Raw genomic sequence first — 25,642 nt, 5'->3', positions numbered from 1 at the left:
CTGGTTGTGGGGGTATGTGGGCCTGTGGGCCGCTCCCAGCAGCTGCCTGGTGGGCCACCCTCTGGCCGGTCTAGCTTGGTCTCGGGCCGGGCTTGGGGTGTAAATGAGCTCCCAGTACCCCATCCAGCCGGTATCGAGCGGGGTTTCTCCGCCGTCGGTCGCCTTGTGTGCAGATTTCTGGGCCTGCTGGGTTTTGTCGTGTCTCTGTTGGCCATGTCTGGGGTCTGCCTGCTCCGTTCTCTGCCTTTGCAGAAGGGAGTTGCTCTTTACATGTTGCATGTTGTGGTGGTGCCTGTTGCTGCTACTGCACGTGTGCATTGGTACCGTGTTTCGCGGTGGCGTGTCCTTGTTCCTGTGTCCAGTTGTGGTGTGGCACTTTGCTGCTGTTTTGTGCCTGGGGTTTGCGTATGGGGGTTTGCTTGTTGTTTTTCGTGGTCTTCGGGTGCCTGTTTTGGCCCTCTCGTGTGTGGGGTTTTTTGTCCCTGCCTGATTGTCCACCCCTGGTTGTTTTCCTGGGGTTTTTGTGCTTCTGCTCTTTCTTCCTGCCTCCTCTGTAGCAGGGGTGTTCTGCGTGTGTTCCTGGGCTTCTTGGGTATTTTTTAGCCTGTGGTGTGCTTCTTTGTCTCGGTCTATTGCAGTTGTTCGTACCCCTTGGTTCGGGTACTGTTCTGGCGGCAACCCTTCCGCCTTCTTTGGTTTCCCGGCTTGCCCTGCCGGTTGGTTTTTTGGGGTCTTGCGATGTCTCGTGTCGGACCCGTCGTTTCTGAACTCCTGGCGGGCTTGCTTGCTTTGGGGAGTTTTTTTTTCTGTTCGGCAGACGTTCCATCTCCTTCTGCCGCCTGGGTTTCGGTGGTCGCGCCCGAGTTTTTCCTGCGGCTCCGCCTTTTCCTGGGCTCGGAGGGGCCTTGTCGGGGCTGCTTATGTTCTGCCTCGCGGTCTCGCCTCCGGTTGGTGGTTGGGTGGCTTCGTGGTAGGTGTCCCACCTGCGTGCTTCTCTTGGCGGCAGTATGGGGTATTTTGGCGGTCCTTCCTTTTCCTGTCCCTTCTTAGGTGGTTACTCTTGTTAGCTTGGTTTACTCTCGGCTTGGTTTTCTGGTGGGGGTTGGGGGCCGTCGTCTTGCCACATACTGTCGCCTCTTTTTGTGCGGCGCTGGCGGAGCCGCTTCAGCTTGCTTTCGGTCTTGGTGTTGCTTCTGCACCGTTTGTAAGCTGTCTCGTGCGTCGTTACACCTCCGGCCTGTTCGTGCGCCGCTTGCACCATCCTGGTCTTTGGTCAGCGTGCTCTGTCTTCTCCTCGGTTGGTAGTGCCCTTTCCAACAGCGTTTTGGTTGTTCGGTGGCAGCAGTCTCCATCTTTTCTGGCGCGGGGTGGGGCTGCTGCGTTCTGGAGGGGTCCAGGGTTGTTGGTGCTTCGTTGGTCGGGCCGGGGGTGTGTCGTGTTTTGTGTTCAGTGGCGGCCCTCTGCTGTTGTTTGCGTGCCACGGCGTCTGGGTCCAGAGCGCATTTTGCGTTGATCCGGTTCTGTTCTTCCCGGTTCGCGGGTGATGGTGTCCCGGGTTGTCAGCCATGTTCTTGCGGCTAAGCTGCCTGTGTTCTTCCCTCATGCACGTGGTGTTCATGGCTTCGCTGCTCTCACTGCCGTCTGGGCGACGGGTCCTTGCGGTCTTTCAGGCATGGAATTTTGGTGTTTGTTCGGGGGCCTTGCTGCTCGTTGTTCTCGTGTTGTTCCCGGGACTTTTTGGGGCTATGGCGCCTTGGGTTGGCGTTTGCTGCCGGTTGTCTCGCTTCCGTGGGGGGTGCGTGGTGTCCGCCTCCCGGTTCCCGTCCCTTTGACCTTCCTCTGTGCGTAGTTAGCTCCGGGGAGCCGACGGGGCTTCCCCCAGAAAACCAGCGTTGAATGTAATGAAACGCCATTTTCTGGGTGAGACCCGGAGGCTCCCCGGCAACCCTCCCTCCCTCCGGTCGGCGTTTTTTTCGCGTGTTTTTGACATCCAGCCTCAGAACTGATGGGTGGATAGCCGGCGTGGGAGGTCTGGGGCTCCCCCTTCCCCCTCCCGGGAAGGGGGGAAACTGTGCAGACAGCGGCGCGGTGACGTATGACGTCATACTAGTTTCCTTGTTTTCTGTTGGAGTTCTATCCACTAGTTCGGCTTTAGGTAGCAATTTTCACCAGAATAGGGGTTTGTTTTGGAATGCTTACCTTTCTGGATGCTTGACTCGGTTGATGGCAGACATAGAATGCTTCCAACCACACGGGGGTTTCTATAGGCCATTGCTCCCCCTTGCCTCTCTGAGGGGGCCAGGTTCTGGCCGTGGTCCCCGGTAGGCCCTAGAACTTCATACACATGACTGATGCCAAAGTCTGACATTAGCATATCAGCCTGGTAAAGCTCCGGGGAGCCTCCGGGTCTCACCCAGAAAATGGCGTTTCATTACATTCAACGCTGGTTTTTTAGGTCCAGATAGATGCAGTTTATCCAATTATCTCTTTCCTGTAAAATCTCTGTGGCTCTATCATAGAAACTGAGTAAATTCGTTACACAGGATCTTCTAGATCGAAAACCCTACTGTCTGTCTGATATTGTATTGTTTTTCTCCAGGTGTTCTACCCATTTAGTTTTAATTATTTTTTCAAATACAGTGGTACCTCGAATAACGAATTTAATCCGTTCCGGTGCCGGGCTCGTCATGTGAAATGCTTGTCTTTCAAAACAAATTTCCCCATTTAACATATTGGAAATAAAAATAATTTGTTCCACCATCGAAAAACACCAATAGGATATTCAATTTTTTAAATATTGAAGCATCCTACCTGACATACACTGAACGAACCGTTATGACATTTGTCTTTTTTAAATTTGTGCAATTTTATTTTATAGCAAAGTGTTCGATCGGTGTTTGTCAGATAGGCTGCTCCATGTTTCTTAAAAACAAACAAAAAACAAAAAAAAATGAACAAATTTGAAAAATAGACATGTCATAAAGGTTCGTTCGGTGTTTGTCAGTTAGGATGCTCCATTATGACAATCTTTCTTTGTTTCTAATGTGTTCAATTTGTTTTGTATTTTTCATTTATTAATAATGGAGCAGCCTACCTGACAAACACCGAATGAACCTTTTTGACATTTGTTGTTTTTCAAATTTTTTCATTTTTTTATGCTACAAAAAAAGTCAATACTTTGCAACATCACAGCAGTCACCCTTTTACATCTAGCATCATTAACATCTTTAAACAAAACAAAAATTTTATTTGCATCGTCGGAGGCGTCCAAAAATGTGGGAGAAGCAGCGCGCATGCACCATGTGGCTTTCTCGCTAATCAAACGAACGCTCGCCAATTGAGGCAAATTGTCGGCGATCGGCACTCTTGTTATTCAAAATGCTCGTAAATTGAGGTGCTCGTCACTCAAGGTTCCACTGTATTTTGACTATTACACTTGTCAATGATACAGGCCTATAATTGAGGGGCTCTTCCCTGTTGCTACTTTTGTAGATTGGAACTAAGTTAGCCTTTTTCCACACATCAGATACAACTCCTGTACACAGAGATGCCTGAAAAATCAGTTGAAGTGGAATGCTGAGCTCAGGTGCACATTCTCTCAGATCCCATGGTGAAACTCCATCTGGACCAACTGCTTGGTCTTACTTAGCTCCTTTAGCATTTTTTCCACTTCATCTCTAGACACCTTTGTGTGCTCAATGTTGTTCTCTTTAATTCTTATTGTGTCTGGGTCCCTGAAGATTTCATTTTGGACAAACATACTTTGGAACTTTTCGTTTAATGTTTAACACATTTCCTTTTCATTTTCTGTGAATCTATTTCCCATTTTCAACCTCTGAATATTATCCTTTACCTGCAATTTGTTGTTTATGAATTTATAGAATAGACCTGGTTCTGTTTTACATTTGTCTGCAATCCCTTTTTCAAAATTTCTTACTGCCGTATAGTTATTTCTCGCATCTTTGTATCGCTGGTATGTTTGGGGGTTTGGTCTCTTCCTATATTGATTCCATTTTTGTGTCTTTTAGTCTCTGGCCCTCTCGCAATTTCTTTTCAACCAATCCTGTTTCCTAGTTCTGCATCTCTGCTTTAGTATAAAAATTTTTGTGCCATTATCATATATTTCACAAAACTTGACATACATCTCATTTACTTCATGTCCTAACAGCAAGTCTTTCCAGTCAAATTCCTTAAAGAAATATCTGAGTTCCCCATTGTGACCTCTTCTGAAATCAGGCTTTTCAACTGCTTCAACCTTATTTTCTTCCAGATTATAATGCATTGCATACTTTATTCCCAAAAAGACATGGTCACTTTCACCCAAGGGGGGGAAGGTACTCAATGTCAAATATCTCTTCCTCTTTCCTGGTAAATATCAAATCCAGCATGGTGGGAACATCCCCTTCCCTCATCCTCGTAACTTATTTAACATGTTGATACATGAATGTTTCCAGACTGAGGTTTACGAATCTACAAGTCCAAAAATCGTCTGTTCTAGCTTCATATGCCTCCCAGTCTATGGATTTCAAGTTGAAGTCGCCGACTACCAACAGTCGTGATATATCTTTATCAGCTCTCAATATAATCTCAATTGTTGTTATTGTTGCTGGCATTATTGTTATAAGCCTCTCTTGTTTATAATCCAGCTCCTCCTTTGACCATGTGTTGCATGGCAGTGGACTATATGCATTTATGATTATTAGTTTATCATCCTGATTGCAGATCTCTAGTGCTATTATGTCAACTTCTCATGGATTGGCAATCATTATTTCATTTATCTTTAGGTGTTCTCTCACCAGCACAGCAACACCACCGCCTTTCCTACCTGTTACTGTCTGCCGTCACAATAAAAGCTTAGTGGCATGCTACGGTGAACACAAATGTAGATACTTGTATATATATAACGTGTGTATATATATTGTAATTACAGCAAAAGGAGTGTTGGGAGAAGCCATTTTGGTGAGGGAGGTGGTGACGTCTTCCTGACTTTGTCATGATGTGTAAGGGAGGCCACTATGTTCTTTGTGCACTATACCAGCTTAGATGAACAGTTATGGTGAAAAAGAGATGTAGATACCTATATATAACATCTGTATATAGTGAATAAAAGCAAAAATAGTATGGTGGGAGGAGGATGTTGGCGAGTGAGGAGTTTTTGAGGGAGGGAGTAGCAGCGAGTGGCTGGCTGGTGTGTGGTGGCCACTTCTCTCTGCTTTTTGACTCGCAATGTCAACTTAGTGATTCGTTATGGTGAACAAAACATGCAGATACTTGTATATAACCTGTGTATATAGTGTAATAACTGCAAAAGTATTTGTTCGTAGTTTTATGAACATAATAATTGAGTCAATAATATGCACACCATAATTTTGAGTACAGTGATGATTTACACATTTTCTGGGGGGAGCCTCATCGGCTCCCCGGAGCTATCCAGACTGATATGCTAATGACAGACTTTGACATCAGTCATGTGAATGGAGTTCTTTGGGCCTACTGGGGACCACGAGCCAGAACCTGGCCCCCTCAGAGAGGCACGAGGAGCAATGGCCTATAGAAACCCCCACATGGTTGGAAGCATTCTATGTCTGCCATCGACCGGGGTCAGGCACCCAGAAAGGTAAGCGCCCCCAAAACAAACACCCATTCTGGTGAATATTGCTACAAAAAGCCGAACTAGTGGATAGAACTCTCCAAACAGAAATGAGCAAACGAGCATGATGTCACACATCGCCGCTCCGCTGTCTGCGCAGCTCCCCCCTCCCCGGGAAGGGGGAGCCCCAGACCCCCGCGCCGGCCATCCACACCTCTGTTCTGAGGCTGATGCTATAGGCATAGGTCGTGTGCTCTGGCTCCAGTGTTGTTTCAGCGCTGTGCCTAGTGTGTGGTGGCTGTCTTCTAGGTGGTGTGCGAGCCAGGAGAATTTCTTCAGTACTCGAGCTGCATGCACCTAGGGTTCCCTTCCCTAGGTGCCCAGTAAGTATTGCCCTTGGGGCTACCTTCCACAAGTTCCTTGAGATCTGTCTCTGCTTGGCCATTTACTGCTCGGTTTTTGGCTGCCCTTTGGGTGCTTGGGTGTTTTGTCTCCCTTGTTTACTTTAGGGTAAGGGGCAGTTTGCACTGGTAAGGGGCACAGGGTGCTGCACAGCTTGTTTTCACCATTCATAGCGGCCGGCTCTGTTCCGCCTGGGTATGCTGTGCTCTTGCGGGGTTTTCTTTTTCTTTTTGTTGCATTGCCTTTTTTGGGGGGGGGGGGTCTGCTTTGGTTGTTGCCCCCTTTGTACACATACTGGTACTGTTCTCTTCCAATGGTACCCCCTGTTAAGTCCCCATGAGTGTACACGTCCTGGGGGTTCAGCTATTAGAAAGTTGTTTGGTAGATTTGGGCGCCAGTTAGCAGTACCCTGCCTAGGCTTCCCTTATCGTGTCAATAAGGCTAAGGGCCCTGGAAAAACCTGCGGGGACTCCATGGTCTGATGGAGATGACCCTTGAGTCTCCTCTCGCTTCATCCAAGGTTGAAGGTTGCTTGCCCCCTTGTCTCAGAGTGACACTCACCGGTTGTGCCTCCGCCATGCTGCCTGTTGGGTTGGTGATTCCTTTGACCCGGAGTCGTGTGATGTTTGCTGTCTGTACGGGCTCCAGTTCACCCAAGCTACTGATACTCATATGAGGGTGCAGGCAGCAGCTGCGTTGCATGCTAGATTTAGGTTGCAGCAACGTGCTAGGTTGGTTGCGGCCCCAGATGCCCCAAGACTGTCTCATTTTGGTTATAGGGACCTGGACTTGGGGGTGGGGGGTTGCTTCGGCTATGGTTCCGTCCGCCCCTCCTAGTCCTTCCCCTCCTTTTGTGCAAATACCCCCTTGCTTGGGGCTCCGAAGTGTTCAAGGGTTTCGGTGTCGGAGCAGGGTTTAGTTGGTGTTTAGACTCGGGCGGTCTCAGGGTAATCCCTTCTGGGGTTGCGGCGGTGGCATTCGAGACTGGTCCTCCTGCCGGAGCTTCTGGGGTCTAACCAGTGGGCCCCCTTTATTCCAGCTTTTTCAGCTGCTTTCGCTTCTTCAGGGGCGCGGGGTTTGGAGGACGGCTTGGCGCTGGGTCCTGTGGGTGGGGTTCCCGGGGCGGGGGAGGGGTTGACTTGGGGGCCTTGGGCCCTGTTGGACCCTGCCTGGGTTTTTCTGCCCTCAGAGCTGGGCTTAGTGTTACAAGGTGAGGGGTTCTCTTTCGATCCCTACTTGTACAATTTGGATTTGGTGTCTACCCCTTCCCGGGCTTGGTTCCGTAATCCCGTGGGTTCTTCGGTCCCGTCCTTCCGGAGGTTTTCAGCTTTCCGCGTTCCATCTCGGGATGTGCGGGCGGCTATTGCGGCTTACCTCCTGCGCGATCCGGATCATGCCTTCGTGATGGATCCGCGCTCCTTTGTGTGTGGTTCATCTTGTTCGTACTGGGTTCGTTATGAAGTTCTGGAGTCGTCCTGGTTGACAGACTGCCCGCTCTTTTCGTTGGAGGCTTGGCACACGTTCTCTCAATCCCACGCGCTTGAGTGGAGGAAGGCTCAGACTGCGTTGCAGGTTTTCCTGGGAGGCGACTTCGAGCACCTCAATGCGTGTTTGTTCGCCCCTGCCCTTCCACAGGATGTGGGTGTGATGCAGCTTCATGTGCAGGTTCCTCCCTTTCGGATGCCTTGGTTGTGTAGGATTTGCGTACTCGTGGCTTGCTGGCTTTGGTCCTGCGTTTCTTTTCCCTCCTTGAACTGTCCTCGGATTGGCTCAAGTTGGATGTGGGGGTGCTGGGGGCTGCCGCTGGGTCGGGTGCACTGCCCTCAGCGGTGCAGGCGTCGTCTGCCTTGTTGAAGCTGTTCGCTCTGCTCCTGCGGGATGCGGTTTCATGGTTTTATGTTTCTCGCCTCGCATGTCGGCAGGCTGTGCTTGCTTCTTCCTTGGAATCCGCTTGGGCCCCTGGCCCCTGTGCCAGATTTGGGGCAGGCACAGCCTTCGGTTCCATCTGTTTCTGGTCGGCGCGGGGATTGCCCTGTGCTCTGCTTAGGTTCTCGTAAGGTGCGTCGGCTCTTTCGTGGTTTCCCCCATTGACGATGGGGAGAAGTCTAGCTCTGTTCGCTTGTCCCTGGTCCCACGATTCGTGGGCTTTTCGGGTCGCTTCGTGCAGCCTGTGGTGGTGTTGGGTGGTTCCTCCTCTCTCCTCTCCGGATCAGGCTCCATGATTAGGGGCTTGGGGCTTGTGGGGCAGGCCTCCTCTCCTGCACTCTGTCAAGTCATCTCGAAGTGAGTTCGCTTGGGCATGGTTGAAATGACTTCTTCCCTTAGGTGGGTTTCTCGCCAATTTCCAGTCCCAAAACAGGACTGTGCGGACCTCCAGTTCATTCTGGACTTGTCCCGTCTTAACCCATGGATTTTTTGCTCCTCCTTCAGGATGACTACTCTATCCCAGGTCCATCTTTTGTTGGAGCCAGGCGCTTGAATGGTGTCCCTGGACCTCAAGGATGCGTATTGGCATATCCTGGTTCATTCGAGGTTCAGGGACTGGCTCGGTTTTGTTGTGGGGTGTCAAGCTTACCACTTTCGTTGCCTTCTGTTCGGCTTGAATCTGGCGCTTTGAGTGTTTACTCGCCTTACTTGGGTAGTGGTGGCCCGGCTGTGTCTGTTAGGTTTTCGGGTTCTGGCCTACCTCTATGACTAGCTGGTTTGGGCTCCCAGCTTGTCCGTATGTATGCTCGCCAGGGATTTGGTTCTTTCCCAGCTCACCGGGTTCGGGTTCTTGGTGAACTGGAGGAAATCCCATCTGGTTACCTCTCAGGTTCGGTCTTGGCTGGGTCTTCGGTAGGACGCTCATACCGCTTCCTTGTCTTTTCCTCCGCATTCCCGCCTGCATCTGTTTTTAAGGGGCTGCTGGGTCACGCGGCGGTTGCTCAAGAGTTTTTTGTGGGAGCCTGAACTTTGTCATGATGGTCTACTCGCAGGGGTCGGGTGTGGCTTCGTCAGCTGTTCTGGTTCCTTCGGGAACGACCTTTCCACTTCTCTTGCAATCGCTGGGTTCGACCCCCGGGGGCCTTATGTCGGCTGCTGCGTCACCGGTTTCCTCTGTGGGTTTTTCGGGGTTCAGTTCCTTGGCGCCTACCCAAGCCTTCACTAGTTCACGGAGGCGTCGTCTCTCAGCTGGGGCTTTGTGACCAGTGCTCACCAGACTGGCCAGGGACGATGGTGTCCGTCCCTCCATCTGGCTCACAGCACAGTGCGGGAGTTTGCGACGGTTTGGATGTTGCTCTGGAGGGTTCGGGTCGCTCGTAGAGCGATGATCAGGCTCCATTCAGACTATTCCCCGGTGGTTCATTGCCTGAACTGAGTGGGGGTTCGATGCGGTCCTTGGCTCTTTGGGCCTGGTAGCTTCGGGTGACTCATCTGCTGAGTTCTCGGGGTTTGACTCTCCTGGTAGTTCACGTTCGGGGGGGGGGGGGTTGTTCAGTGTCTTCGTGGACGGCCGGTCACGGTTCATTCCCCTGCCCACGAAATGGACAGTAGATGCCAGCTTATTCAGTTGGCTCTGCCAGATGTTTGGGCCTCTGGAAGTGGATCTCTTCGCGTTGGCGTGGTCGAGGCGTGTTCTGGTATACGTGGCGCCCTTCATAGATTGCGAGGCTGTCGGGGGTCGATGCCTTTCAGCTGGACTGAGCGAGGTGGGATTACCTATACCTCTTCCCTCTGGTTCAGCTCTTGCTCCAGGTCCTGGCTCGCTTGGAGACTTACCAGGGAAGGGTTATCCTTCTGGCTCCTTGGTGGCCGGCCCAGCCTTGGTTTCAGGCGCTGCTTGCTCAGTGTCCGAACCCGAGGGTCTTTCTGCGGCTCTGCATCTTTCAGCAGATTGGTCTAGTGTGGTAAGAAGCTGGTTTGGTTTTCTCCTCGAGTCTTCGTGTCTGGGGTTTTTGACTCGAGTTTATCATCATTTGTATGGTGCGCAGGTGGCTTTGTTGTTGGGCTCCCACCTGCATGCTTAGTCACGGCGGCAGTATGAAGTTTCCTGGTGGTCCTTCCATTTTTTCCCATCCCTGTGTAGGTTTTCTTCGGTCTCTGATAGGGTTTGTTTTGTTCTTTCTTGATTATTCCAGGACCGTTATCTTATGCTGAATACTGTCGCCTCGTATTGTGCAGCACTGGTGGAGCCACTTCAGCTTGCTTTTGGTGTTGATGCTACTTCTGCCCCATTCTGCAAGCTGTCTCGTGCATTTTTTCTCCTCCGGCCTGCTCATGCGCCACCTGAGCTGTCCTGGTCCTTCGACCAGGTGCTCTCGTTTCTCTCTCCTCTGGCCTGCTCATGCGCCACCTGAGCTGTCCTGGTCCTTCGACCAGGTGCTCTCGTTTCTCTCTCCTCCTCGATTTGTTGTGGCCCCTTCCGTTCAGGATTGTTTTTCCTAGGCGCTTTTCCTGTTGGCATTGGCCTTTGGGGGTCGTGTTGGGGAGCTTCATGCTCTCCTCTGGCGCAGGGGTTTCTGCTCCTTCAGTCCTGGTGGTCGTTTTATTCAGTTGCAGCCATCTCCTTCTTTTCTGGCGAAGAATGAGGCGGCTGTATTCTGGAGGGGCCTTGGGTCATTGATGCTTGGTTGGTCAGGCCGGGGGTGCATCATGTGTTGTGTTTGGTTGTGGCTCTCCGCCATTATTTGCGCACCACGGCTTCGGTGGCTGGGGATGCACCCAGGATTGACCCAGTTTCCCTTCTGCCCTGTTCCTGGGCTTGGGTCTCTCAGGTCGTCCTCAGGGTTATTAAGTCTAGCCAGCCTGCGGTTTATCCCTGGGCCCACGATGTAAGTAAGTTTGCTACTATGGCTGCTGTCTTTGGCAACATGTCCTGGTTTACATTTGGGCCTGGGGTTTTTGGAGGTCGTAGCCTACAGGGCTCCCCCCAGAAAACCAGTGTTGAATGTGATGAAATGCCATTTTCTGGGCGAATCCCGGAGGCTCCTCGGCATCTTTCCCATCCCATGGTCGGTGGGTTTTTCACTTTTTTATATCCAGCCTAAGAACTGCTGGTTGGGTTGCCGGCGTGAGGGTCTGGGGCTCCCCCTTCCCCTTCCCAGGGAGGTGGGGGGGGGGGGGATGGGCAGACAATGGCGCGGCAACATGATTCAGTCATGCTCGTTTGCTAATTTTCGTTCGGGGAGTTCCGTCCACTCTTCGGCTTTCGGTAGCAATAGTTTCACCAGAATAGGGGTTTGTTTCGGGGTACCTACCTTTCCGAGTGCCTGTCCCGGTTGATGGCAGACATAGAATGCTCCCAACCATAGGGGTTTTCTATAGGCCATTGCTCCTCGTGCCTCTCTGAGGAGGGCCAGGTTCTGGCAAGTTGTCCCTGGTAGGCAAGAACTCCGAGCACATAGTGATACCAGAAAGTTATACACATCCATTCAGCCTGGATAGCTCCGGGGAGCCTCCGGGACTCGCCCAGAAAATGGCGTTTTATTACATTCAACGCTGATTTTTTTGCCAGACTTACTATGTCTTCTTTCTGTCAGAAAGATGAGGGTGGTAATCAGAGACAATGTATCTGACTGGAGAAGTGTTACTAGCTGAGTACTACAGGCATCAGTTCTTGCACCAGCAAGTGCTTGGAGTGACATGTAGCAAATGGAATTCAATGTGAATAAATGCCATGTTATGCAACGTTATATTGGAGAAAATAGACCACAGACAACTTGCAAATTATGTGGAAAGGAATTAAATAACCCTAATAAAGAACGAGATCTAAGGGAGGGGGTGGATTGTTGAGCAATATTGTATTGTAGTACAATATTGTGTTGTAGTACAATATTGTGTTGTAGTACAATATTGTGTTGTAGTACAATATTGTGTTGTAGTACAATATTGTGTTGTAGTACAATATTGTGTTGTAGTACAATATTGTGTTGTAGTACAATATTGTGTTGTAGTACAATATTGTGTTGTAGTACGATATTGTGTTGTAGTACAATATTGTGTTGTAGTACAATATTGTGTTGTAGTACAATATTGTGTTGTAGTACAATGTTGTTTTGTAGTACAATATTGTGTTGTAGTACAATATTGTGTTGTAGTACAATATTGTGTTGTAGTACAATGTTGTTTTGTAGTACAATATTGTGTTGTAGTACAATATTGTGTTGTAGTACAATATTGTGTTGTAGTACAATATTGTGTTGTAGTACAATATTGTGTTGTAGTACAATATTGTGTTGTAGTACAATATTGTGTTGTAGTACAATATTGTGTTGTAGTACAATATTGTGTTGTAGTACAATATTTTGTAGTACAATATTGTGTTGTAGTACAATATTGTGTTGTAGTACGATACTGTGTTGTAGTACAATATTGTGTTGTAGTACAATATTTTGTAGTACAATATTGTGTTGTAGTACAATATTGTGTTGTAGTACGATACTGTGTTGTAGTGTGATATTTTGTTGTAGTATAATACTGTATAGTGTTGCGGTACAATATTGTGTTTTTTGTGATGTTTGACATATTACACATCAATCGGTTGTGGTTGAGTGTGTGTAAGCGAGCAAAATGTGATCGAGTCATTCACTTAACTTTTGCAGGCTTGACGGAGGAAGATGAGCCCAAAGAAAGAGTTTTAAGGTTAAAAATGAACAAAAAAATTAAAATAAAGTTATATAAAAATATAGAGTATGGGAACAGTGATGGAAACTTAAGTAGAAAAAGACAACAAGTTTTTAAAAATAGTGGAATTAAAAAGAAAAAGTTTTTGGCCTTCCAGCAGGCAAATATAACAGTAATGTAATATACACTGTTGAGCATTAGTAAACACTGTACTTCCAAGTTTCTTAAAATTGTGCATTAATTTGATTATATATAGAATTTGAACTTAATTGGATATATGTTTGTGATTAGACTTGAATTATTGTGAGGGTTGTGGTAACACTTGTCAAGTGACAGGTGTAGTGGTGTATAGTGTGAGGGTTGTGGTAACACTTGTCAAGTGACAGGTGTAGTGGTGTATATTGTGAGGGTTGTGGCAACACTTGTCAAGTGACAGGTGTAGTGGTGTATATTGTGAGGGTTGTGGCAACACTTGTCAAGTGACAGGTGTAGTGGTGTATATTGTGAGGGTTGTGGCAACACTTGTCAAGTGACAGGTGTAGTGGTGTATAGTGTGAGGGTTGTGGCAACACTTGTCAAGTGACAGGTGTAGTGGTGTATATTGTGAGGGTTGTGGCAACACTTGTCAAGTGACGGTGGTAATGACAGGGGTAGTAGTGTATATTGTCTCGTGTGTGTGTGTGTAATTACCTAAGTGTAATTACCTAAGTGTAGTTACAGGATGAGAGCTACGCTCGTGGTGTCCCGTCTTCCCAGCACTCTTTGTCATATAACGCTTTGAAACTACTGACGGTCTTGGCCTCCACCACCTTCTCACTTAACTTGTTCCAACCGTCTACCACTCTATTTGCGAAGGTGAATTTTCTTATATTTCTTCGGCATCTGTGTGTAGCTAGTTTAAATCTATGACCTCTTGTTCTTGAAGTGTCAGGTCTCAGGAAATCTTCCCTGTCGATTTTATCAATTCCTGTTACTATTTTGTATGTAGTGATCATATCACCTCTTTTTCTTCTGTCTTCTAGTTTTGGCATGTTCAATGCTTCCAACCTCTCCTCGTAGCTCTTGCCCTTCAGTTCTGGGAGCCACTTCGTAGCATGTCTTTGCACCTTTTCCAGTTTGTTGATGTGCTTCTTAAGATATGGGCACCACACAACAACTGCATATTCTAGCTTTGGCCTAACAAAAGTCATGAACAATTTCTTTAGTATATCGCCATCCATGTATTTAAAAGCAATTCTGAAGTTAGAAAGCATCGCATAGGCTCCTCGCACAATATTCTTTATGTGGTCCTCAGGTGATAGTTTTCTATCTAGAACCACCCCTAGATGTCTTTCTTTATCAGAATTCTTTAAAGATTTCTCATATAATATATAGGTTGTGTGGGGTCTATGTTCTCCTATTCCACATTCCATAACATGGCATTTATTAACATTAAATTCCATTTGCCAAGTGGCGCTCCATGTACTTATTTTGTTCAGGTCATCTTGAAGGGCATGACAATCATCTAAGTTTCTTATCCTTCCTATTATCTTAGCATCATCAGCAAACATGTTCATATAATTCTGTATACCAACTGGTAGATCATTTATGTAGACAATAAACATCACTGGTGCAAGAACTGAACCCTGTGGTACTCCACTTGTGACATTTCTCCAGTCCGATACATTGCCTCTGATCACAGCCCTCATTTTTCTATCAGTCAGAAAATTTTTCATCCATGTTAGAAGCTTACCTGTCACTCCTCCAATATTTTCCAGTTTCCAGAACAACCTCTTATGTGGAACTCTGTCGAAAGCCTTTTTTAGGTCCAGATAGATGCAGTCAACCCAACCATCTCTTTCCTGTAATATCTCTGTGGCTCGATCATAGAAACTGAGTAAATTCGATACACTGGATCTTCCAGATCGAAAACCATACTGTCTGTCTGATATTATATCATTTCTCTCCAGGTGTTCTACCCATTTAGATTTAATTATTTTTTCCAATATTTTGACTATTACACTTATCAATGATACCGGTCTATAATTAAGGGGGTCTTCCCTGTTTCCACTTTTGTAGATTGGAACTATGTTAGCCTTTTTCCACACATCAGCTACAACTTCTGTAAACAGGGATGCCTGAAAAATCAGTTGAAGAGGAACGCTGAGCTCAGGTGCACATTCTCTCAGAACCCATGGTGAAACTCCATCTGGACCAACTGCTTTGTTGATATTTAGCTCCTTGAGCATTTTTTCCACTTCGTCTCTAGACACCTCTATGTGCTCTATGTTGTTCTCTGGAATTCTTATTGTATCTGGTTCCCTGAAGATTTCATTTTGTACAAACACACTTTGGAACTTTTCGTTTAATGTTTCACACATTTCCTTTTCATTTTCCGTGAATCTATTTCCCATTTTCAACCTCTGGATATTATCCTTTACCTGCAATTTGTTGTTTATGAATTTATAGAATAGACCTGGTGTGTGTGTGTGTGTAATTACCTAAGTGTAGTTACAGGATGAGAGCTAAGCTCGTGGTGTCCCGTCTTCCCAGCACTCTTTGTCATATAACGCTTTGAAACTACTGACGGTCTTGGCCTCCACCACCTGCTCACTTGACTTGTTCCAACCGTCTACCACTCTATTTGCGAAGGTGAATTTTCTTATATTTCTTCGGCATCTGTGTTTAGCTAGTTTATATCTATGACCTCTTGTTCTTGAAGTGCCAGGTCTCAGGAAATCTTCCCTGTCGATTTTATTAATTCCTGTTACTATTTTATATGTAGTGATCATATCACCTCTTTTTCTTCTGTCTTCTAGTTTTGGCATGTTTAATGCTTCTAACCTCTCCTCGTAGCTCTTACCCTTCAGTTCTGGGAGCCACTTAGTAGCATGTCTTTGCACCTTTTCCAGTTTGTTGATGTGCTTCTTAAGATATGGGCACCACACAACAGCTGCATATTCTAGCTTTGGCCTAACAAAAGTCGTGAACAATTTCTTTAGTATATCGCCATCCATGTAATTAAATGCAATTCGGAAGTTAGAAAGCATAGCATAGGCTCCTTGCACAATATTCTTTATGTGGTCCTCAGGTGATAGTTTTCTATCTAGAACCACCCCTAGATCTCTTTCTTTATCAGAATTCTTTAAAGATTTCTCACATAATATATAGGTTGTGTGGGGTCTCTGTTCTCCTATTCCACATTCCATAACATGACATTTATTAACATTAAATTCCATTTGCCAAGTGGTGCTCCATATACTTATTTTGTCCAGGTCTTCTTGAAGTGCATGACAATCATCTAAATTTCTTATCCTTCCTATTATCTTAGTATCATCAGCAAACATGTTCATATAATTCTGTATACCAACTGGTAGATCATTTATGTACACAATAAACATCACTGGTGCAAGAACTGAACCCTGTGGTACTCCACTTGTGACATTTCTCCATTCCGATACATTGCCTCTGATTACTGCCCTCATTTTTCTATCGGTCAGAAAATTTTTCATCCATGATAGAAGCTTACCTGTCACCCCTCCAATATTTTCCAGTTTCCAGAACAACCTCTTATGTGGAACTCTGTTGAAAGCCTTTTTTAGGTCCAGATAGATGCAATCAACCCAACCATCTCTTTTCTGTAATATCTCTGTGGCTCGATCATAGAAACTGAGTAAATTCGATACACAGGATCTTCCAGATCAAAAACCATACTGTCTGTCTGATATTATATCATTTCTCTCCAGGTGTTCTACCCATTTAGTTTTGATTAGCTTTTCCAATACTTTCACTATTACACTTGTCAACGATACAGGTCTATAATTGAGGGGGGTCTTCCCTGCTGCCACTTTTGTAGATTGGAACTATGTTAGCCTGTTTCCACACATCTGCTACGATTCCTGTACACAGGGATGCCTGAAAGATCAGGTGAAGTGGAATGCTGAGCTCTGATGCACATTCTCTCAGAACCCATGGTGAAACTCCATCTGGGCCAGCTGCTTTGTTCTTACCGAGCTCCTTTAGCATATTTTCCACTTCATCTCTAGACACCTCTATCCGCTCAATGTTGTTCTCTGGAATTCTTATTGTGTCTGGTTCTCTGAAGATTTCATTTTGTACAAACACACTTTGGAACTTTTCATTTAATGTTTCACACATTTCCTCTTCATTTTCTGTGAATCTGTTTCCCATTTTCAACCTCTGGATATTGTCCTTTACCTGCAATTTGTTGTTTATGAATTTGTAGAATAGGCCCGGTTCTGTTTTACATTTATCCGCTATCCCTTTTTCAAAATTTCTTTCTGCCTCTCTCCTTACTGCTGTATAGTTGTTTCTCGCATCTTTGTATCGCTGGTATGTTTGGGGGTTTGGCCACTTCCTATACTGATTCCATTTTTGTGTCTTTTGGTCTCTTGCCCTCTCACAATTTCTGTCGAACCAATCCTGTTTTCTGGCCCTGCATCTCTGTTTTGGTATAAATTTTTTTGTGCCTTTATCATATATTTCACAAAACTTGACATACATATCATTCACTTCCTTGCCTAGCATCAAGTCTGTCCAATTATACTCACTAAAAAAATTTCTAAGGTCACCATAATGTTCTCTCCTGAAGTCTGGTTTTTCAACTGCTTCAACCTCCTTATTTTCTTCCAGCTTATAACGCATTGCATACTTTATTCCCCAAAAGACATGGTCACTTTTACCCAAGGGAGGAAGGTACTGAATGTCAAATATCTCTTCCTCCTTCCTGGTAAATATCAAATGTAGCATGGAGGGAACGTCCCCTTCCCTCATCCTCGTAGCTTGTTTAACATGTTGATACAAGAATGTTTCCAGGATGAGGTCTACAAATTTACAGGTCCAAAAATCTTCTGTTTTAGCTTCATATGCTTCCCAGTCTATGAATTTCAAGTTGAAGTCACCGACTATCAACAGTCGTGATCTATCGTTATCCGCTCTCGCTATAATCTCTCTCATTGTTGTTATAAGACCTTCACGTTTACTATCTAGCTCCTCCTTTGACCATGTGCTGCTTGGCGGTGGACTATATGCATTTATTATCATTAGTTTATCCTCCTCATGGCAGATCTCTAGTGCTATTATGTCAACTTCTTGTGGATTGGCAGTCATTATTTCATTCACCTTTAGGTGTTTGTGTGTGTGTGTGTGTGTATATATATATAATATAACTATTACTTAATACTTCCAGGATTATATTTACACTTCCTTTATTTCTTCTAGGTAGTAAGAAGTACAACAAAGAAGAATAGATTTCAGTGAATTTTCCAGGAAGAGTAGTTCATATCAATATAAAAGTATATGATAACAGCTGAGAAGAACGAGCTACAAAGATGGAGACAATGTTGCATTTTGGTATTGTTGACTATGTGATCTTTGCCACAGTCTTGGCAGTGTCTTCAGGCATTGGAATTTACTTCAGGTTCACTGGAGGAAAGCAAAAGACTTTCAAGGTAAGTCAAAATATCTGATAAAAAAAAGTCTATCATAAAGTTCCTCATTGTCTACAATGAATTTTATCTTGATAATCTTTAGGCAGGATAATCTTTAGATAAGAAGCATTGAGGAGCTGTTCTCTGTCATGCATATCAAAGTTCTATATATACGATCATTTTTCTGGCGGGAGCTTCTTCGGCTCCCTGGAGCTATCCAGGCTGATATGTATATCATTAGACTTTGGCATCAGTCAGTGTGAATGGAGTTCTAGACCTACGGGGGACCATGAGCTAGAACCTGGCCCCCTCAGAGAGGCACGAGGAGCAATGGCCTACAGAAATGAACATGGGATTTGGAGCATTTTATATCTGCCATTGACCAAGCCAGGCACCCAGAAAGTTAAGCGCCTCAAAACAAACCCATATTTTGGTTAAAACGGAGAAAATAGACTAATGCATGGACAGAACTCTCCAATTGAAAAGGAGCAAACGAACATGACATCACATGTTCCTGCGCCGCATGTCTGCACAGTTCCCCCCTCCCCAGGAGAGAGGAAGGGGGGAGCCCCAGAACTGACAGAACTGAGAACTGGCAGTTCTTGGCTGATGTGATTGTGGCTTGGTCGTGTGGCTCTAGCTCCAGATTCTCTCTTGTTGTGCTGTGCCTTGTGTCCAGTACTGCTATTATTGTGGCGTGCGAGCATCTGATTCACAGGTACTCGGGCTGCGTGTGATTAGGGTCACCTTCCCTGAGTGCCCTGTAAGTATCGCCCTTGGGGCTTGGGGTTACCTTCCACAAGTCACCTTTGGGTTTACCTCTGTTGGTCTTTTGCTGCTCGGTGATTGACTGTCCCAAGTGTGTTGGAGGGTTTCCTCCTCCCTTATTTACCTTGGGGTAAGTGGTAGTTTTTGCACTGGCAGGGGCACAGGGTACTGTACAGCTAGTTTTCACCTATTTCACCTATTCTGTTCCTTCTGGGTACATTGTCCTCTTGCGGGGTTTTTCTTTTCATTTTTGTTTGTGCCTGGTGGGGGGGGGTCTGCTTTTGTTCCCCTGCCCCCTGTTAGGATCTTGACCTCCTGTTTTTCAGTGGTACCCCCTGCTAGGCCCCCGTGAGTTGACATGTCCCGGGGGTTCAGTTTTAGAAGTTTGGTAGACTTGGTGTTGGTTAGCAGTACCCTGCCTGAGCTTATCCTTAGCGAAAACAGTCTAAGGGCCCTGGGAAACCCCGCGGGGTGCAAGGGTCCAATGGATGCGACCCCCTGGGTCCCCTCTCACCTTATGTGAATTTGAGGGTTGCTCTGTCCCCTTGTCTGAGGGCAATGCTCATTGTTTTTGCCTCCGTCCTGCTGCCTGTTGGGTCGGTGACGACACCGACCTGGAGTCCTGCGAGCATTGTTGCTTGTTTGTGCCTCCAGACAAAGACCAACCAGACAAAGATGATGAGGCTTGGGGAAGCACATCTGACCTGGTTGCTGGTACCACAGAAGACCCACCTCCACTAACTTCAGGCGACGCCGTGGCCCTACCAACTACCTGAAAAGACGACTAACCAAAGAACAATAAACCAAATGAGGAAAAAAAAAAAAAAAAAAGAGCCAGGGGCTCATGCCAAGTCTAAAAACTGGGCCAGAATGGCTTGCCGACATGCGAGATGGGTGGCGAAAATATGAAAGCTGCCTGTCAGAGTTTCAGAGGATACAGCTTAAGGAGGGCAGTTGATGTAAGGGAGACTTGAGCATGTAGCAACAGAAGACCGACAATATGGGGAAGGGCAGGAGCGAAGAGGCACTCATTGAGGGACTCAAAAGAACCCACAAAAAGACCTGCAACACAGAAAACCCCCTCTGCCAGTCAAGCATGAAGGAATGGCAAAATCTGCGCCAAGCTCCAAGGGAGATCAAAGAACAGTCTGCAAGCCAGGACGACTCCAGAATCTCAAAATGCACTCAATAAGGGGGAGGAAGAACTGAACTCTAAGAAAGTCAGATCCCTAAGCGAGGCATAGCCCAGTTGGTGCAGGAGGTAGTACAGTATTTAAATGCTCAGTATTGAAAAAAGAGCATCAGAGATGGAACATTCTTAGATGACAGAGCCAGAGTGCATGGGGAGATTGTGTGAAAATCCTGGTCCGGCTTCAGTAGAAGCCTCGGGAAACCCTCGTGGGTACAGTAGAACTCAAAATTGCAATCCTTACACAATGTTGTGGTCAAGTCGCTATTGTATGTGTGTGTGCGTGCATGGGAACACCCACTTCATAGGTTCGAATTCTCATCACAGCTGCTACTGATTTTCTCATTGATGCAGTCACATTAGTGTGATTGCTCTGTGTGTATTAAATTTAAATGTCAAGTGTTCATAGGCCCTGCTCCCTGTGCCTCTCTGAGGAGGACAGGTTCTGGCTCGTGGTCCGTGGTAGGCCAATAGAACTCCGCAACTGATGGCACCTTGTAGTATGGCACTGATCAGTGTACAATAGCTTCAGGGAGCCAACGGGGTTCCACCCAGAAAAGCCGTATGTTTGTCATTGGTACTTTGATGGTGGGGAACATCAAAGCCTTATTTTTGCCATTGGTAGTGTGATACAGTAGTGGGAAACATCACAGTTAAAATAATGTTGACAGTATACCTTGATGAAAGATTATTGGAAAATGATAAATTATTAAAATTATAGCATTATATACAACACTATTTCTTTGTAAATGTTGCATGAACCCAAATATTGCTTGAATTCAAATGTTGCATGAATCCAAAATTTCATTGTCTTTATATTTCAGGAGTATATGCTGGCAGACAAAGCTATGCCAGTCATTCCAGTGGCATTTTCTCTTATGGCATCATTTATGTCTGCAATTACCATCTTGGGTGTGTCGAAGGAGAACTACATGTTTGGAACGCAGTTTGTTGTTATCAACATATCCTACATTATCTCAACACCTATTGTGTGTTACCTCTACTTGCCTGTGTTCTTCAGACTCCAAAATACCAGTGTCTACGAGGTATGGTGCACTCTACATACATTAATGCAGTGTTCATTTATTTATCTGAATTTACCTGAGGGCCACAATATCTTAAGTGGTTTTAACAGGGGGCAGGAAGTCATCAGCTTGTCAAAGGAACCCCACCATTTTTCCTGATAATTTTTCCAACTGGATTTGGCATTTATAGCTTTGGCAGGAATGTGGTTCCATGGGTAAAAAAAGTGTCTCCTGTTTTCTGCCCTACATTGTGACTTGTTGAACTTGAAGCTGTTGTTGCTTGTAGGCACTGTATTACAGTTTGACCTATTAACTCCTGCACTGTACCCCTGTTCGTAGTTGACAACATCCACGGTGTTCAAGACAAAACATTTCTTCCTAATATTATTTAAATGCATTTCTTGATCATGGGGAAAATAAATATAAAAATTAATTTTTTCATGTAAAGCAAAAAAATCTTGAGATGCTGTCACGACTCGTGAGTGTTCATGGAGCGTTCACCCTGTGATGATCTCCTGGGCCAGGCGTGGGGCAGTTGTCATCAAGATAATTTTATATATTTATTTCAGTGTGTCTGATTTGTTTTTCTGTTTTTTGTTTTTTGTTTTTTTTGCTGTATTATTATTCAGTAGTGTCACATGTAATAAAATGTGGAATATTGGAATGCTCAAATAAATTTCACTACAGTAATATGCACACCATATTTTATTCTTAGCATGTATAAAGCATACCGTTTCTGGGGGAAGTCTCTTGGGGCTCTCTGAAGCTAGTGTAATGATATACTGTAGTGCCAGACTACAAGATTCCATCAATAACAGAGTTCTATCTGGCCTACCGGACACCACGAGTCAGAACCTGCTCCCCCTCGGGTCAGGAGGGAGGCCGACTGGGTTAGCTGGCTGCTCCACCACCAGTTCTTATACTGATGTGTACTGTGCCTGGTCACCCTTTAAGTTTGCTCTGCCTTCGGTCTCCTATCTTTGCCTAAATGTTGTTTTGCTTTTGTAGCTTTTCCTGTGCATGGTTCGGCAGTGTGAGCTAGGAGTTTAGTGTGCTTGGTTCCCGGAGCTTGGAGTGAGTTAGACTTGGGGCCCTTATTTGACCCTTCATGGGCTATGGTGCCTTCTGCAGATGTTTTGTTGCAGGGGGAGGGGTTTTCCTATTCCCCCCTCCCTGTACAAGTTTGATTTGGTGCCGGTTCCCTAAAGTTTGTTTCAGAGTATCTTTGGGTTCTCTGAAATCAATTCTTCTTCTTTGATTTTGTCCTTCCAGATGTTTCCTACTTAGTCTCCTTGGCGGTGGCTCAGGAAGCCCTTTGTGCACACCTGTGTTACCTGGATTATGCCTCTGTGATGGACCTGGCCTATTTTGAGTTTGGTTCTTATTCCCCCCTTTTAAGTGTGTTGCAAAGTTCTAAAGTTGTCCTGGCTGACAGATTGTCCTTTGTTTTCTATTGGGATGTGGCACGATTTCTGTTGTGCCCACATGCTTGAGTGATGGGAGGTGTCTATTGTATTACAGACGTTTCAGAGGGCTCTTTGCAGCCTGTCAATGCGTACCTCTTTGTTAAAGTCCCTCAGTTTTTCGGTTTTGTGAGAAGTGGGTGACCTTCGTAATTGCTTGCACTCGGGTGCCGTTGTGTGGTTCTTGAGCCTACTGGAGCTTTGTTGGGATTGGCTCACTGAGAACATTTAGGCGCTCAGTGAGTGTGTAACAAATCTACTTAATTTTTCTGTGGGAACCCCGTCGGCTCCCTGAAGCTATCCGAACTGCTATGTGCTATATTAGTTTCGGGTCATCAGTCGCAGGAGTCCTTATGTCTATCAGGGACCACGATCAGAACCTGGCTCCCTCAGAGAGGTGCAGGGAGCAATGGCCTATGAGCATTTTACATTTAAAGTGTGTCATAATTCCCATCGACCGGGGAAAGACACCCAGAAAAATAGGTGAAATAAAATGGACCACAGTCTGGTGAAAGTGCTACATATGTCCGATAAGGAGAAAAGAACTCTGGTTGGGGAGTGTTATTGGCTGAGTAAGGCACATTGCAGCTGACGCAGCTTGCACACGCAGCGGCTGACGATCGTCTCTGGCTGCAAGTTTCTTTGTTGTGTGTCTTTGGGGGTTTTGTTGTTGTTTTCTAGCCTTTTGGTTTTTGTTAACGGAGGTCTGCTTAGCTTATTAGGCTAACCTAGGTTGTGTTGGTAGTCCTCCTTTGTTGCCCCCCAAGGTTTGATGGCTACTTCTGGTGGTCAGTTTAACTGTTCACGGACAGGGGTCTACCAGCTTAGCTGGCCCCAGTGTCTGGGCTTTCCATAGGGCTTACTCACCCTACGGACCCTGGAAAACCCCAGTGGGCTCGGGGGTACCATGGATGCGTCTTCCGAGTCCTCTCTCGTCTTGTGCGAAGTTGATGGTTGTTCGTCACCCCTGCCTCAGTGAAACGATCATCCGTACTGCCTCCGTCATGCTGTCTGTTTGGTCGGTTACACTTCCGACCCAGAGGCTTGTGGGACTTGTTCCTCCTTGTGCTTCAATTTACTCATTCCTTGTCTGATGATCTTGGATCAGGCGGCGTCTGCGTTGCATGCTCGATTTTCGCTATACCAGTGGGCCAGGCTGTTGCCTGGTTGGAAGCCCCGAAGCTGCCCCGCTTGGTTCTTAGGGGACCAGAATTTGGGGGCGGTGGTCAATTCAACTTTGGTTCCATCTATTCACGATGTTCACAGCACTAGCCACAGCACCACAGCATTATTTCGGCCATCTAGGAATCTTCAAGCGACTTCTTATGTTCCTTTACAAAATAAACTTGTGATCAATTATTCATTTACAGAATTTAGTGACCAGGATTGTGATAATAGCAAGATTGTGGTGATAATTAGCACTGTGCGTAGTATTGTGGGAGGAGGAATTTTGGCGAGGGAGGGAGGGAATGGTGGTAGCGTCACTGTGTGTGGCAGCCACTCTTGTTTTCCTCACCATACTAGCTTAGTGGTTCACTATGGTAAACACACATACATGGGTATATACAATGTGTGTATATAGTGTAATAACAGCAACAGGAGTATGTTGGGAGGAGCCATTTTGGTGAGGGAGGTGGTGTCATACTTATAGCATGGGTGTTGGAGTAGTGAGGGAGGGCTGGCTGGGTGTGGCAGCTCACACTCGCAGAGTTCTGGGTGTGATGATGGTGAATGTATAGTATGTGTGTGATAGTGTATAGTGTGTAAATATGTTGTAAATATACATAAATGAACATGAAATATTGGATATATGAGCAATATATGTACAGTAGACACATTTGAGACACATATAACAGTGTCTTGGGACAGTACGGATGTTCTACTGCCATAATATTGTGTACGTGTTCATTATACATAGGATTGGCAAGAAAAAACAAAACAAATGTATTTGGAAATGTGCAAAAAAAAAATTAACAAAAAAATATTTGTGGCAACTCGCACATGTTGAAACTAGCGTGCAAGTGGCTCCGGGAGTCTAAGTCACGGGCGACCACCAAATTGTGATGTCGCACATCATTTTCTGGACCCCATTGCGGCCAAAGTAAGTACAATTTTTATTTTTTTTTACATATCTGTGATCAGGGAAGGGTATTTAACATTTTCAAAAACAAAAAAAATTTGCCAAGAATTTATTTCCTGCACAAGGGGGGGGGGGGGGGGCATGCCATATTTGGATCCTGAGCAGCACAGTGGTTAAGGCCTTCAACACTCCCAGGCACAAGAAAAAAAAAATTCCAACTTATTTTCTTCTTATAAAAGTGTTCATTTGTGTTCCCTGACCATGGGAAAAATAACACAAAAAAATCATAGGTGATATATTTTGGCCGCAATAGGGCGAGGAAGTCTGGCAAAATGTAGGCGTTGACAGAGCAAACGTCGTAGGCTGGTCAGCTGTCAGGCAGGAGTTGCCACAAAGATGATATTACCCAATTATTTAAATGTCTCTGATGGATTTTTTTCTCAGTATTTTTTTGCTTTACTCAAAAATTTGATGTGCATATTAGTGATTCATTATTATGTTCATAAAACAATAAACAAATAGTTTTGTTATTATACTGTACTATATACACAGGTTATATATAAGTACAGTATCTGCATGTTTTGTTCACCATTATGAACCACTAAGTTGGTATTGTGAGTGAAAAACAGCAACCAGTGGCTGCCACACACCAGCCAGCCAACGCCGTCACCTTTCCTCCCTCAACACCTCACTCGCTAACATTCCTCCTCCCATCATACTATTTATGCTTTTATTCACTATATACAAGTAAATAGTATACTTATTTATGTTATATATAAGTATCTACATGTTTTATTCACCATAACTGTACAACTAAGCTGGAATGGTGACCCAAAGAGTATAGTGGCTGATGCCACATAGGAAGCTGACACTTCTCTCCCTTCCTCACTCATTCAAGGCCAGACACACTAACATTCCTCCCCAACCATACTGTTTGTGGTGTTATTACTCTCTATACTATTACTCGATACTCTGGTTGATCAGTTCAGCAACCAGGAGGCCTGGTCGACGACCGGGCCGCAGGGATGCTAAGCCTCGGAAGCACCTCAAGGTATACACGCACACATTATATATAAATATCTACATGTTT

General features: G+C 45.7%; 1 protein-coding gene across 7 annotated transcripts in view; it reads left to right on the top strand.

The window, feature by feature from the left end:
- The window catches only part of LOC123756096 (putative sodium-dependent multivitamin transporter), a 216,541-nt gene that overhangs the window by 40,314 nt on the left and 150,585 nt on the right, over nt 1–25,642 (top strand). For 6 of the 7 annotated variants that reach the window (XR_006772608.2, XR_011230546.1, XM_045739094.2 and 3 more), the window contains exons 2-3: nt 17,819–18,048; nt 20,809–21,030. Coding sequence is in view for 5 of the 7 variants with exons in the window: in XM_045739094.2 (XP_045595050.2) it covers nt 17,929–18,048; nt 20,809–21,030 (342 nt within the window). In the remaining 2 variants the exon portion in view is untranslated. Of the gene's footprint in view, nt 1–12,576; nt 12,617–17,818; nt 18,049–20,808; nt 21,031–25,642 lie in introns of all 7 variants that reach the window. The other variant, XM_069336541.1, reaches the window with a different exon arrangement.

The sequence above is a fragment of the Procambarus clarkii genome, chromosome 36 (assembly GCF_040958095.1).
Source record: "Procambarus clarkii isolate CNS0578487 chromosome 36, FALCON_Pclarkii_2.0, whole genome shotgun sequence".
Taxonomy (NCBI): Eukaryota; Metazoa; Arthropoda; class Malacostraca; order Decapoda; family Cambaridae; genus Procambarus; species Procambarus clarkii.
This window is presented reverse-complemented; position numbering and strand designations above follow the sequence as displayed.